The 15872-nt window shown below is 44.3% G+C and overlaps 1 protein-coding gene across 2 annotated transcripts in view; it reads left to right on the forward strand.

Moving 5' to 3' along the window:
• The window catches only part of ankrd13b (ankyrin repeat domain 13B), a 32585-nt gene extending 18644 nt beyond the window's left edge, over positions 1-13941 (forward strand). Inside the window, exons 6-15 of one of the 2 annotated variants that reach the window (XM_029516959.1) lie at positions 271-511; positions 2865-2931; positions 4160-4241; positions 5918-5985; positions 7186-7322; positions 8479-8636; positions 8803-8991; positions 9577-9740; positions 11914-11990; positions 13730-13941. In XM_029516959.1, coding sequence (XP_029372819.1) covers positions 271-511; positions 2865-2931; positions 4160-4241; positions 5918-5985; positions 7186-7322; positions 8479-8636; positions 8803-8991; positions 9577-9740; positions 11914-11990; positions 13730-13931 — 1385 coding nt within the window. In that variant the 3' untranslated portion in view covers positions 13932-13941. The remainder of the gene's footprint in view (positions 1-270; positions 512-2864; positions 2932-4159; positions 4242-5917; positions 5986-7185; positions 7323-8478; positions 8637-8802; positions 8992-9576; positions 9741-11913; positions 11991-13729) is intronic. The other variant, XM_029516960.1, reaches the window with a different exon arrangement.
• The last annotated feature ends 1931 nt before the right edge of the window (positions 13942-15872 follow it).

Here is a 15872-nt window from a genome sequence, read left to right on the forward strand (position 1 = left end):
ACTCTCGGCTGGCTCCTCTCCACATTATTTCACCTAGTTCTTTTATTTTTATCTTTCACTTGTCACCACTTTAAATTATTCCTCCTCTTCATACCTTTCCTTTTACCTCCTTGAGTTTCTGCATAAAATCCAGTATTTCAGGAGTTGCTTTTTTTGGACTTCTAAATAGTTTTTCAATTTTGTTTGGCATGCGTGATCTGATCTGCCAATCATTTTCACTCCCGCTGCCTTAATTGTTCTCTTTTTGTCTGTCACCCTTTTGCATCTCAGACTCCAGTGCTGAGGTGATGGAGGTTGACCATGACAGGCAGCTGGTGTTTTGTGAGACCCTGTGCGTCTCGTCCCTCACTGCGCTCTCGCCCAGCCGGGGGAAAGGGGGCGCCTGCAGCAGCAACGCTGCTGGTTTGGGTCTGCTTGGGGCGACACAGCCCACTGACGAGCAGGTAGCGGCCAGGCTGTCCGCCCCCGTGGTGACCACCCAGCTGGACACCCGCAACATTGCCTTCGAGAGGTCAGACCCAATACTAAGGAAGTTCACTATTTTTCATAATAACTGCAAGTGTAGATGATGTAGTGTGTCAATTTTTGATGCAAGTGCTGCATAAACTCTAACACACTGCTTATCAAAGATTTTCTTTAAGGCTTCAACATGTTTTAAAATCATGGGTAAATATAATTCTCTCCACCAGCAATAACCTCTCTGTAGAAAGGATTCAGCCACAGGATACGTTCTTCTCTGAGTGCTGGCTGCCTTGTTCTTTTTTTTGTTTGTTTGTTTGTTTGTTTGAGTGTAAGAAATAGCTCTTGTGTTGTTACAGTTGAATTCCTGTTCCTCTTTCACAAGTTCATGGCCCAAGTTCAGCCATGTTCTCGAGGGCAAAGTGGAGACGGCAACGCTCACGTCGAGCCAACAGCTAGATCATGTTACCGATACATCTGCAACAGAGCTGTCCCAGTGATGACAGTCCATTAAACTACTGTGTTAATTCTGAAGTAGCTAAAAGAAAAACCACAAAGCTGGATCATAAGCTCCATCTCTCAGACCCACACACTATGGCGTGTGTTTGCTGCAGGTATATTTATTCATTTTTCAACCGGCTGACGGGGGTGGCATGGTGGAGCAGTGGTATGCACTGCGTCCTTAACACGAGAGGTCGGTTTCAAACTCCGGACCTGTTTGCATGTTTTCTTTATGCCGTGTCAGGAATAAGAATCATGTGGAGATAGTAGGGAGGAAAATTCGCTTCAGGCTGCGTGAATCGCGCTGAGGCCACATCACAGAAACTGAACTCTCTGGTCCAACAACCATGCACCAGTGCTCGTGGAAATGGAGAGGCAGATAAACGAAGGGGATGACATGAAAGACGCAAACAACACGAGCCGATGAGAGGGAAAGAGAAGAGCACCGAAAGAGATGGAGGCTGTTGTGCTGCTAGTTTACAAGCTGCTTAGTATGCTGAAAGTACAGCAGTTTCTCAGTTTCACACACAGTGGCGTTGATGCAGAGATGTAAAGGGTGTGGAAAGAGATGTGGTCTAAGCAAGGACATAGCGACAAAACTCATCTTATTCCAGTCAGGTGTTGAGATAAGACTGATGTGACAGAGAAAAGAGAAAGGGGTGACGGAGCATGGGACGTTTTGGACAGAGAGGGATGGAGACAAGAAAATGGGAGAGAGAAGGATGAAAGGGCGATAAAATAAATCGGCTGGAGGGAGAGATTTGGGGAAAGGGGGATAAGGCAGAGAGACAAGATGTACTAGACAACATGCAGCGTGAAACAAAGGGGAGAAAGATGAATTAGACACAATGGTGTGTGGGAGGAAGTACTACAAGTAAAGTGAACTTTGAGAAGTTAGCGGTTTGGGAGGCAGACACAGGAAGTGAACGCCAATAGATAAAAAAAGGAAAGAGTATGAACGTGTGAAGGAGAACGACGGAGCAAAGAGAGGTGGCCGGTGGGGGTGGAGGGAGAAACGGGGGGTGTAATCATCTCCCTGTCAGACTTGTACCTAGGTGTCACCTCTGCATATTTCCCTTGGTCAGCACTCCTCTGAACATGCCAATAATCTATTTATGATGCTTCGGAGCGAACCACTCTGTCAAGCACCAAAGATGGGATATCCACCTCTGGAGGTAATACGTCTTTATGCAGCCATGCGCAAAGAACTACAGCACTGCAGTTTTGCTGTATTTCAGGGTTGAGTTAACAAGTGGAAAGTTGACCGAGCCCTCAGCAATTGAGCTGCAAAATAACTTCAAACACCACAGACGTAACTTCCCGTGACCTTGGATTAGTCCGAGAACAAGAGGAACTATAGCCATACAGGGCGATTTTTAACCTGCAGGATTATCTCGGGCAGGATTTCAGGACAATCCACCCAATAGTTGTTGACATTGTTTGGATTAACTGATATTATCAGTGGGTCCATGCTGCTAACGTAGCATAAATCCTCCAAACCCCCAACATATTGAAAAAAGAAATTGTTCAAAGGCGTAAGGGCTCATGGAGAACACATCTTCGGCTTTCTGTAGTTTGGGCCAGAAGGAGTTCAGTGATTTAAATAGATCATGAAGATGGGATACGCCTCACTTACTTCTGGGCCGTCTCCATAATTGCACACACAACAGCTGATCTCCACTGACAGCAAACAAGGACAGTAGCGGCACTGTCAGGTTGGATTTCAGAGAGAAGAAACCAGAGTCTGGTTTATTTAAAATAAAATGTTTATTTTACTCACCCTTGCACCACTGTCATGATTTTCTCTTAGGGCAGCAATCTAAATCAACTGTAACCGAAAGCATGCGCTGTCTTTAACAGTTGAGAAGAGAGGCGATCTGAAATGTGCTGAATCTGCGTTGCAGGAACAAGACGGGGATCCTGGGCTGGAGGAGCGAGAAGACTGAGACGGTGAACGGATACGAAGCCAAGGTGGAGACACAGATCCCCGACCTCTCACACTGTCCAGAGAAACCACTGCTGTCAGAGCTCAGCTTGATATTTCCTGAAAGTCCACTTCACTTGAAGAGTTTCATTTCCGCAATGAATCATTCCCACAGTTATTTTAAAACTCCCACTTTAGACATTTGAGGACATAACCTTCTACATTCTTTTAATAATGATAACATGGTTCTCAGGAGCCTTTCATTTTTAGGATGCTTTCTTTAAAAACAACAACTGAGGTTCAAATCTTCGCCCTCAGTTGAAGAAAGTCCAGCAGCACGTACAACACCAGGGGGTCCCTTAAATCAAGTTAAAAAGAGGTCTGTTCATCTGTCACAGACACTTGCATTACCTTGACCCCATTTGTTTTCTTGACCCCCTGGAGGGATCGATTGGAGACAAGTGTAAGACACCCAGGACCATCTGTCACTTGTGGTTTAAAAGCACTTCAGACAGGCTCTCTGGTAAAATACTTCTGCCTCAAAAGCACCTATTTTCTGCATCATTGATTTAGAACCACAAACATAAACAGGCGACTTCTGTTGAGCGTTTCTCCTCCCGGACAGATGCTTTTTTTTTTTTTTTTCTTTTCTTTTTTTAACTTCCTCCTTTCCCTTATCTGCCATCCAGTGTAAACTCAGAGTCAGCATCCTGCTCAATTTTTAATCAGTATTTTGTTTCAATGGTCACTCGTGAAGAATTGCTGTGGGCTGTAACTTGAAGAAGTTGACTTGTGTCCTGCAGATGTTGAGTTTGGGGATTAATGGTACACAGAATTTTAATTTCTACACTTTTTTTTTTTTCTAGAAATCTATAATTATTTTCTCTTTTTTAGTCTTTAATCCTGATGTCTCTTTTGGAGTCCTGACCCTGTGTCCTCTTTAAGAGCTTAACAAATATAACAAAACAGTTTTGGCTCTTTGGACGTAACCCTGAATAACCTCGGCTGTAAAACATGGTTTGATCTAATGGATTTTCATTTGCTCCATGTTGGTTTGCACTTGCAATAAAATGCAACCCCGCCCAAATCCCATATGAGACTAAAGGGATTTCTGCAGTTCAGCAGTTTGTTGATAAGAGGAGTATGATGGAGTTTGACCTTTCTGTTTTCACACAGAGTTAAAACTGTCTCTCAATTTTGACATGTTCTTCAATTTTAATTATATCAGAGAAAAACAGGCGTGAATAGGAAGTGAATGGCCTCCTCCTGTTTCAGGTGTATGCAGCATCCAACGTGGAGCTGATCACCAGGACCAGAACTGACCATCTGTCAGACCAGAACAAGAACAAGACAAAAGGTAAGTAGCTTCTAAGTGTTCATGTGGGATCGTACGTCAGCTGCAGCAGCCGCCGGGCGTCTCCATCATGGCTGCTGGTTCTTCCAGCCTAAGTGTTGGCACATGTTAAATGAAGGAGCCACTGATGAGTAATCCCTCTCACCTGAGCTCAATGAGCTCACCCCGAGGCTCCGGCTAACAGCCGAGGACGGTCGCTCGGTGGATCGGTATATTTTTCTGGTTCAGATCATAAATCAAACAGGATTAGCGTGCTCCCCACCATGAGTTGTCACTGTTGGGCAGGATCAACCACCACACACTCCTCTGAGGGGGGCCCCTTTCTCCCAGGTCACAATCCCCATCTGCTCTCTGTTCATATGCAGGAGGTGCCACCGATTCCTGAATGAGACTCACTCCATCTGCCTCCCCTTTTGTGCCCCTTTCCATCATCTTAAAACTGTGAAAAGCATAAAGTGTGTGTATATATATATATATATATATATAACAGATCAGCCTATGAACTGTGCTATGATGCTGACAAAGTGCTGACATTGACAAAAACAGAGTCCTGCATTGCTTTTAGCCCTCATTAGGTTCCTGATGGGTGAGGACAACCACAGTACCAGAACTGACTGAGAGTCCAAGCCACAGACCAATAAGCCGCTTACGTCGCTCATATTTAAATGAGCAGCAGCTCTCAATATTCCCACGCGCCATAAAAAAAGAAGAGTAGGATCTTTTAAAGATGCAGAAGTCTGACTTTCTCCGTCAGCCTCTTTCTGTGAGTGACAGGATCCTACGCGAACATTTTATTTTCGGAAAAAGCAAAAACTGTTTCGATTGTTTCCCGTGACAGACTCGAGGGTTGTCTGTGTTCTCCTCTCTGGGAAACACTGTTTAAAAAAAAAAAAAAGAAAAAACCATTGTCGTGACTTTCATGCACCAATCTACACTGAATCAGCATCTGGTAACTGTTCCCGGGATGTTTTGTCACTGGGCTGCTTTTATTGTTATATATTTAATCATAAATATTTCATTTTATGGGGAAGCTGTCAAGCCCAGTTTTCAGATACTTCAGGATCCAAAGCAGAACGTGCTCAGAATGTAGATTTACCATCACATAGTTGTTCAACAAACTCATAAATCATTATACTTTGTCTTTTTATAGAAGCTTATGCAACCTAACTGTGACATTAATTTGCAGTTTTCCTGCATTCAACTTTTTAATATAATGCAGAGACTTTTTCAGACACTGTGAATTTGAGTGTAGCTGTGAAAGGAGTGTTGGGAGCTGAGTGGTACAATGAAATATTCACCAGGAAATTGATTTACAGCCTATTTATGTCGTTGAAGTTGCAATTTTAAGTTTTCATATTTTGCTCCCACCTGCTCACAACACATTTATTTAAGCTTAGTACATTATAGCTTTTCTCATTTTCAGCTCAGTTTTCTTTTAATCACAAAACCACAAGACAAATGCTTGAGTAACATGCAACGAGTTGCGTTGCGCGCAGCAGACAGTTGTGGTGGAAATAAATGAACCTGCGCAATCATGAACAGCTCCGAATGAATGAGCGGGAGCTTTACAGATTTGAAGTCATCTTTTGTGTTGGATTTGGAAAATTCGTTCCAAAAAACACTGAGACATTGTGACTCTTACTGCTTGGTCTCATTTGTCGCTCCCGTGTGTCTCCGAGCAGGTGGGAAGACCCCACTGCAGAACTTCCTTGGAATTGCGGAGCAACACATGGGGCCTAACAACGGGGTGAGTCCACAGCTTCAGATCACTTTAAAAGCTTGTGAATCCGGTTTTGGGCATTTTCACACCATCAAAGAGAGACTTTTTTTGTGGCTTGTGGAAATGTAATGAAACCACCCGATCCAATAAATTGCTCTTGTGGTTAATCCATGTTTTGTTTTTTTTCTCTGACATCATTTTGAGATTCAAGAGGAAGTTTTCACCTGAAATCAGTGACAAGAATTATGTAAATGAGAATTTAGTGTGAACCCCCTGCGAACGGCCTTCACAGTGGTGATAGTAATCACAGCCATGGGTGAATAGTCATCCTTATTACTCCCATCACCTCCTGTCTTTAGATGGACAGTGAGTCCACTGTGTCAACAGGAGAGCACGCCTGCAGAGTGAATCCATCGCTCAGCGCCTCCAGTTTGCTCTCAAATATTGATTATGTTTTTAAATTTGTTTCTGCTGGAGAGCATCTATGACTCATACCCCCACTAGTCTATCTGTTATTCTGTCTTTTTTCTTTTCCCCCCTCGTCGTTGCCTCCGCTCGTCTCAACCCTCCGTCTCCTCCCTCCAGACCACTGTTAGCTCAGCAGAAGCCCTTTCTGCCGTTTGATGTTTGTTTTGCAGATATTTTGTGCAAAGTATAAAGCTGTTATGTAGTTTGGTTTTGATATTGCCAAACCCTACACTTCCAGAGGGACACTGATTCCTGATTATCTGTGGCCGGAAAGGCAAAAAAAAAAAAATAAATGAAAAGCCTTTTGCAGCCTTTTGCTTTTCCACTAATGCGAGCCCATGTTTGACAGATTGGTTAAAGCCAGACTCAACTGTTAACAAGTGATGGGCTAATTTGCGCAGTGACCCAAGAGATCCACAGTAATGATGTAAAACGCTGGAGTAAAAAAAAAAAACTGCTTTGTCATTTGTTCTCAATTCTGGACTCTGAGAACAAAGCTTCACTGAACTCCTGTAAATGTCAGGGAATAATAGGAAAGCCTTGAAATCCCAGTGGGTGGTGAGTTTTCTGTTACATAGCATGAAATAAAAATTGGAGAGAAAAGCCAGAAAACTTTTGCACCCTGTAAAGTGGTCTTTTAATCACTGATATGGATGACGAGTTGTTTCCCCAGCTGATGTGATTGCGAAGTAAAAGCCTCTTTCTCTTTTATGTCAGGAATATTCAAAACTTATTTTATTCATCATTCACTGTCTGAAGGCCCTGGTGACCCAGATGTCGAGTCCTGCGGTGACCAACCCGGCAGCGCTGACAGCCGAGGAATACTTCAACCCCAGCTTGTCACCGACTCAGAGGGACATCGGCCACCCGTGCCAGCTCACCACAAAGACCCAGAGGTGACACAGGCTGACAGGAAAACAGACAGGCAGCCGTGCGTACAGTGCAGTCGCCCCCCCAAAAAAATCACCCCCAAGTGCCAGAGCTGACAAACTGATGGACGTAGAGTAGACACAAACACAAACCCTTATAAACCCGCCGTCCGTGACAGCTGTGAGCACCAAGCTCCAGAGGTGAAAGACGACGTGGGCGATAGAAGAACATTCACATACATTCACAACACATCAGGAGTAAGTTTTTACAAAACTGGAGGAGACAGACAATTAGAGACAGCCTGCCTCTGTAGTCTACCACACAATCCTGGCTTGATGAGTCATGACAAATCTTCTTCACTTCACCATTAAAGAAACAAAACAGCAAATTAAATTGAAGGAGCCCTGCAGTGTCTCACAGAGACCATGAGGCAGAGGCAAACATGGTGCGGAAATCTGAAACCAAAAAAAGGGACTCCAAGGAAAGTCTTTGTGCTTTTTTTTTTTGGAAAGTCAGGGGTCCATATTGAATGTGACCAAAGTTAAAAAAAAATAAAATAAATAAGATCAACCTATTTAAAAATAATCCCTGTGAGGCAAAAGGCTCAGATGTTTCCAACATTAGGTAATGTCAGGGAGTGTCAAGTCATAAAGTGTAGAAACTGAAGGAGAACATTTCTTTATATGGTCACCTGCTCCAGTTCAAAGAATCCTGCGCACAACTAACCAACAATCAGTTTATTATAAAGTTCTTCAGCAACAGCGGAAATCTACTTTATGAGTAACTTTAGTTTTGTGATTTCAGCAGATGTTTTCCACTTTAGCCTGTCCGTCAAGTTCACTGTTGTCCAGCACTTAATAGAAAATGACAGAGCGTCGTGAGGATGAAGTCTTTGAGGGTTGCAGAGCTTCCTCTCACTGCTTTGGTCATTATTGACAAGTTGAGATATAAGCATTGATTAGACTCAATTTGAAGCGGTCTCGGTGGTTTGACAGACTCTGTCAGCTGATCAATGTCTGTGTTCCGGTTAAAGAGTTGATTGTTTAAATGAGGACATGAACTGCTTCCTTTATAGCTCAGTCAGAGCTTTATTTGCTAAATTCAGCAACAAACTCTTCCCTTGTTAATGGGCAGCTTATCGGTGTGTTCACAGACTGTCCGTGTGTGTGTGTTGTTTTCCAGGTTTAAAGCCAAGTTGTGGTTGTGTGAGTCCCATCCTCTGTCCCTGGCAGAACAAGTGGTGCCTATCATCGATCTCATGGCGATCTCCAACGCCCTGTTCGCCAAGCTGCGTGACTTCATCACTCTGCGCTTGCCGCCTGGCTTTCCTGTCAAGATCGGTGAGCGCTGGGGGAGCGGGATGGATAGAAGGATGAAGGGCGGGAGGCTGGAATGATGACTGCTTAAATAAGATGATGGGAAGATAATTCAGTAGACGGATGGATGATGAGACGGAAACAAAGATGGTTAAGAGATAAATGAAAGAATAATGTCCGTCCTCTGCAGAGATCCCCCTCTACCACATCCTCAACGCCAGGATCACCTTCAGCAACCTAAACGGCTGCGAGGAGGGGACAGGTGTCCGTCCCGAAGGCGAGGTCGGGGTGGACGGGGACGGACAGAGGGACACCCCGAGGACGGACACCCCGTCTCCAGGCAGCGACTCCTCCAGTGTCTCCAGCTCCAGCTCCACCAGTGAGACCACACACTCACAGCCATTTCTGTCGTGTTACAGTGCCGTCTTTTCTTACGACTATTTCTTCAGCTGATGATTCATCTCTGCTGCGGATCTCACTGTGTGTGTGTGTGTGTGTGTGTGTGTGTGAGAGAGTTTTTTTCCCCGAGCTCTTGCAGCCTCTAAATCTTCACTTACATTTACTGCATAACCAGGCCGTACTTCAGATAACAAGCACAGTTTGAAGTCACTTGATAGAGTTATGAGCAGCTTCGAATACCAGGTTATGTTCTCCAGGTTGTCTGCAAGATAATGACTTACTTTCATCAGCATGTCATCACTCATCGTCCGCACGCAGCCACGTGGAGGAGATATCATTTACTGTTGGGGAAGCTCTGTAGAAATCCTTGATGTTATCTCTCTCCGCCTGAGCTGCACACTGAGTGGTGGGCATCACACGTTGTTTTGGCCTGGATTTCTCTTTCTTTGACTCAAGAACTGCTGTTTCCTTTTCCCCTCTCCGTGCTTCTCCTTCAGTCTGCCGTTTGATAACGCTCCTTCCCCGTCTCTTGCCCTCTGCGCCCCCCTCCCACCCCGTGTTGTAGTGTCGTGTCGAGTCGGCGAGATTCCCCCGTGTGTGTTTGAGCCCCCTCCTGGATACACCATGCTAGGCGGCAAGCAGAGAGACAGCATGAGGGAGGAGGAGGAGGATCTGCTGCAGTTCGCCATACAGCAGAGTCTGCTGGAGGCCGGCTCCGAGTACGACCAGGTGGGCTGCTGTAGAGTTCATCTGCTGCTTGGCACAAATGTAGCTCACAATAATGATGCCACTCTCAGCTGGTTGTAGTTTCATGGCCGAGACAAAAGCAGGCTTCTCATTTCTAGCTTGCAGCCATTGATTTTTCCACCTTAACCTTCTGTCATTGGCAGATTTTATCAGCCAACCAAAATTTTCCTAAAGTGTTTTTTGTTTAACTATTATTTTATTACCCAGCATTCCTAGCTGGTTGAGACCAAAAACAGAGCACAAAGAGAGTGAACATTACTTACATTAGGCAGATGGCCTGAGACACCGACCAAAGAGAGTGTATTTGACTTTGTAATAATTGAACCTGTGAAAATACACAACTTCCTGTTCACAATTTTAATCTATCAACTATTGCCCCTTTGGAAACTAGCAAAGATTTTCAGAAAAAACAAAAGCCACTAAAGGATCTGAAAATGAAGTTACTTTCTATCTGGTGGAAAAACCAGAAAATGTTGGTGTTTGGCAGATCTATGACTCCCAAGATTCAGCGGCTGGACGGTGAAACTTCAGGGCGGTGGTGGTCTTCTCCTGGACAGTGCAGCCAAAAAGGAGGAGTCGCTTATAATTGTTTTCACTGCTGCCCCCCATCTGACCCACAAAACAGTTGTGGCAGCTTTAAATGCAGAGTATTAGTTGCACTCCAGCTCCATGTGGAGAAATCCAGCGCTCCACCTGCCATGACCAGTTTGCCCCGGCGTGATTATATAATGGCTGCTGCCATCAATCAGTTATCTGACGTGTTCAGTATTGCAGCTCTTGCATTTGTACATGAAAATACACTTCTACGTGTCTCAGTTTGCAGACATTGTCAGTTGCAACAGACATTTTTGGGATTGAAAATTCACAAACTCACGGTGCCGTAGTGGCCCGAGGAGCACAGTAATTGTCGCTGCAGCCAGTACAAACCACAGCAATGAACTCACCAATAAGTCAAGCAAAACCAGAGCGACACGACGAAGAAGGAAAAACATGACCAGTATGAAAATAAAAACAATCAATACTGAAGTAAAATCAATGAGTGGAATAAATGGCCTGTGACCCAACAGCGCCTGTTCAACAAAGGACAGGTGCTGTTTTGAAATCCCAGAGATTTTGGTCCTGGGAGTTTTTGGTCTTCTTCCAAAGCTACAGAAAGAGAATTATAAATAGGCCTGGCGAGTTTTTGTCTCTGCCTGGATACAGGAGGATCATGTAGAGAAGAAGGAGTCAAAGCCGCAGCTCAGTGTTTGTGCCGTCGTGTCCGTAATACTGTCGTCCCGAACTGCTGAACCGCTGCGTCAAACAGGGATGAAAAAGGTGATGACGCTTTTTACAGCCACAGCTGTGGAGCCAGACAGCTATGAAAGGGCCACGCTGGTGGCACTGAATATTTTACAGCAGCGTACAAGCTTGCCTCTCATTTACAGGCGGGCTAAAACCTAATTTGGAGCGTCAGGAATGTTTTTATTGAGCTTTCATTCCCCGTGTGCGTCGATACATGACATACAGGGTGTCCATAAAATCTCTTTACGACTTAAAAAATGTATCACAAAAGCAAATGAACGGGCAAATATGTGGAAATTCTTACAAAATGAGGAGTAGATGCTTCATTTCATACACCTCTACATGAAACACATCAAGACGGTGCCATGTTCACTGCAGCATCGTACGGCATGACAAACAAATCTGATTAAGATATCTCATCGATTGCCTTTTTTTAAATTGTAAAGAGACTTTACGGAGACCCTGTATCATGTTCAATGGTCGACTAATAAGGACAGAAATTTAATTTTAGTTTTTACAGGTGGGGGACAAATGACAGTTTTTTGTTTTTTTTGGGTTTTTTTTTTATTGAAACTTTATGATAATAAAGTTATTAAAGTTTCTAATTTGATTTTCACTGTGTTTTGAAATAAAGCTTGGGCCAGAATTAAGGTAGGAACAGAGCAGCACTGAACCCACTTGGGGGCCCCGGAGCAAAACTGAGCTGGCAGCACCGGCATCAACATTTCCCCAAACTAGAACTAGTTAATAACGCTGAGCTGAGTGTGACCAAGAGCGGCTGCAGGAAAAAGGCTGTAGGGAGAGAGGATGTTCTGTCCGTTCACTTCCTGTGCTCGCTGTCTTACTTCCTGTGTGGCCTCCTTCCATCTAGGTGACCATCTGGGAGGCGCTCACCAACAGCAAGCCGGGAACGCACCCCCTGTCCTGTGACCCGAGTCGCCTGGAGAGGTCAGACTTCAAATGTCTTCTTCTCCCATGACGTTCACCTTCGTGTGTCGTTTTTATTTTTTTATTTCATTTTTTTTCCCCCTCATAAGCCCACTTTCACATCAACTTTTCCTTCTTCTCTTTCCAAAATCGAACCCCTCTGTGATCAGAAAGTCAGCGAGGGACTGCAGATAAACTTGGATAAAAGAACATTGTTAAAAATGAAGGGGACTTTTAGACCCCCCACCCCCCAAAAAAAAAACATAACTCCTCATGACTGTCAGGACAGAAGTGATATCCTGCCTCTCCCTCACCAATATTGTCTCTCTCTCCTCCCGCTTCAGTCTTGTTTTATTTTTCTTCAGTATCTCGCTTTCCTCAGTTGTATTTTTTTCCATCCTGCAGTTCTCCATCCGACTCACTTCCTGTATTCTTGTCCTTTCCTTCCCTCTTCTATTCTCTCATCCATCCTGCCCCCCCCCCACCCCACCCCCCTCCATCTGCTATCTACTGCTCACTACTGAGTGTGTGTTTGTAGAGAGAGAGGGAGGGAGTGTTTCCTGCTTTCACAGTCGCTGCTGTTGACTTTAGCCTGTCATCTTCTGACTGGGCTTTCTCTCGCCGTTGTCCATATTTGTAGGCGAGAGGATGGATATGTTTACTTACGCCAAAGTTGTAATGTTTGTGTCTTTTTTGTCAAGAGGTTTAAAGACTTTTAACTAATGTTTCACCTGCGTGTTTGAAAAATCTGTCCAACCTTCACGACGACTGATGTTTTCAACTGTTAATACACGGCTGTGGCTCAAAATACGAACACATACGAAGCCACACATTTACTTCACGTTTGACATTCGTACAATCACTCACTAATAACAAGCTGTGAGAAAACAGCTTGATATTAGTTCATCTTATTGTGATGTAATTAAAGAGTAATCAAGAGGGAAGAGACAAACGCTGAATTGTAGCCCAAAAATTTTGTGATTACAGCGTGACTTAAAAAGCAGCTTTTGGTATCGTTCATTAATGAAGAATAAAAATCTGATATTAAAAAATAAAACCTGATCTTTCACACGCAGCTGCATTTGAGAAATGGGACAATACATCTGAAAAGTTCCTCTAACAGAGACAGACACGTCTCTGTCTGATGTTATCATCTAAGAAGAACAAACTAGGACATTGTAAAAGAGCATCATGATATAACAGCTTGTCTTGTTCCTAATTGTTTCAATTCCAAATATTTTAATTACGCAGAAGAATGAGATATGTGGGCTGCTCTTCTCCGTCTGACACTTTAATAACAGTCTAACACGGTTTTCTTCGCTTTACCTTCATTTACGTACCTGTACAGAATGAGACTGTAAAATGTGAGGACGTATTATAAAATAATATCACCGGGTTTCGACGCAGTTATAATTATGAACCTGCAAATTAAAATAAAACTAAAGTTTATTGTTTCTCATTTATAGTCAACCAACAGCAACATCGAGGCTATTACAACGTTGAACATTAACCCCGATTCAACCTTATCAACTTCACAACTGTAAAGGAATGAAGGCCCTTCGCTCCCGATGCTCTGCAGCTCATTTGCAAAAGATTTTGAGTGATACTTTCAGTTTTGGTTGTAAATTTTAAAACCTCTCTGAAGTGTGTTTTATGTCTTAGTAAGAAACCCAATCTGATGGACGCTCTTCTTGTCTTGTGAACACATTTCAACGTCCTCTTCTGTCCTTTATGTCCCCCCGCACTGCTCCCTGACCAAGGACCCCCCAGCACAAGCCCCGCCCCCCCTCCAGCCTCTGCTCCACCCCTTCCAAGAAGCAGCCAACCACCTGCAGCTACGATGAGCAGCTGCGCATCGCCATGGAGATCTCAGCCCGGGAGCAGGAAGAGGCGGAGCTGCGGCGGCAGCAAGAGGAAGAGGAGCTGCAGCGCATCATCCAGCTGTCCCTCATGGAGAAGTGAGAGCCGCGTGGCCCAGCAGTGGGGCGGGGGGGGGGGGGGGGGGGTTTGGGGGTGTGGAGGGTCTGAAGGGGAGGGATCTGGACCAAGGACACGTGGGAGAAAAGGGGCAATGTCAGCCACTTTAAAACTTTAAGCACACTCTGCAAGTGGCTGGAAATAATCATCTTTGTGGTTTCATACGGTCAAATCGTCCGCTCCTTTCTCTCCCGTCGCCTTAGCCAGACCTCTCCCATGAAGCCATATGGTGACGCGGCTGTCCGGGCCCCAGAGGGCCAGAGAGGGACGCCATGGTTCCTCTTCCTGGTGCCACAAGGTACTTTTCCTGACCAGTGCCAGTTTACAACCAACAATACATCCAATACAAGTTCAGAATGCCTCCTTGGATGAGTGATTTCTGTCTGTGTGCAGATGTGTGTCTGTGTGTGTGTGTGTGTCTGTGTTTCAAAACCAGCTCTCGCGCAGGGGTCAACAGGTCACCTTCTGTCCTGTGAAAGAGTGCGTTCGGCCTCAAACTCTCTGCTCCAGCAGTAACACACACACACTCACTTTGTGAGTCCTTCCACCACGGAGTTGTGTGTTCGGAGCAGTGAGGAGTCGGGGCTGGCGGCGTGGACAACACGCTAACCTTCTCCATTAGAAGGTTGGTCAAGTTGAGTTGAATGTCGACAAACCATCTGACTTCCTCAGTTTTTAGTGAGACGTGTTTAAAAAAAAAGAAAAAAAAAAGAAAAAATAAAGAACAAAGTTAACAGTTTAAAAGATTAAAAAGGTGACCGGTGTTTTTCTTTTTTGATTTGCACAAAATTCAGATGTACTGTACTTAGCTTGTGGGTGGATCACATATGACTGTTAAAGGGATGTAGAGTGAGCACAAAGTAAACTCAGGCCAGCCTGACGTTAGACCTTCAGCACAGACATGACGGGAACGAGCACTCGTTTTTTTTTTTTGTTTTTTTTGTTTCCAGATGGGAATGCGAATGAAGTTTATCGCAGACTTGTGTGTAATCCAGACAATAAAGGAGACAATGCTTGTGGTTTGTAGGTGGACTGTGGAGTAGAAATGTAACTGAAAGAGATTTTATTCATATTTATATCCTCTCACCTCTAACGATCGGAGGATTTCTGTGTCTTTTGTGTAGTCGTGGTGCAGTGTGTGTACAATATTTCAGCAAGCTCTGCACCCGTTTTTGTCTGACTCGAGTCGCGCCTGAGGGCCTGCAATAGCAGACGGAACATTTCATCCGCACAACAGTCATGAAGGGGCAATCAGCAGCAATGTTTTGGTTGTATTTCACCCTGAAAGCAGCTGAGCTCCACAACATGCTGGAAACAAAAAGTGCAAAATCAACCCCCCCCCCCCAAAAAAAAAAAAAAAAACCCAAAAGGATTTGAAAAAGATTGTTCAAAACTGCTCTAGCTGTCATGATTGTAACTTTTATTGCAGGACTCGAGACGCAGACCAACATGTTTTGTTGCAAGAGATGGGAAGATCAGACCAGCTTGTTTTGTCCCCCCCCCCATTTCTTTTGATAGTATTTCTCAGAAAGAAATGTAAACTTTCACACTCCAATATCAGCACAAACTGAGGAGAAGCACCTCTGTGTCTCCTCTGTGATTCAGTCAAGCTTGCCTGGTTTTTTTACTTTTTAAAAAATGTTGCAGAAAAGAGATGCAGCCGAGTCTTTCATGGTGTTCACTGGGAGATGAATTCAGATAATGATTCAAATAAAGAAACATCTTTTGGAGCAAGAAAGTGTGGGGTTTCTTTTTTTGTTTTCTTTTTTTTTTTTTTTTTTTTATCTTTCGCCCTCCCTCATGGCCCACCGTGGGTGCTAGCTGCAGCTTTCAACTCCCAAGTTAGTTTATTCTGGTCCTCTCCGGTGAAGGACGGCAACAAAAGCAATTATTTTCTCTCAAGATGTGTAAAGCTGTGGCTGAGAG

The sequence above is a fragment of the Echeneis naucrates genome, chromosome 13 (genome assembly GCF_900963305.1).
Source record: "Echeneis naucrates chromosome 13, fEcheNa1.1, whole genome shotgun sequence".
NCBI lineage: Eukaryota > Metazoa > Chordata > Actinopteri > Carangiformes > Echeneidae > Echeneis > Echeneis naucrates.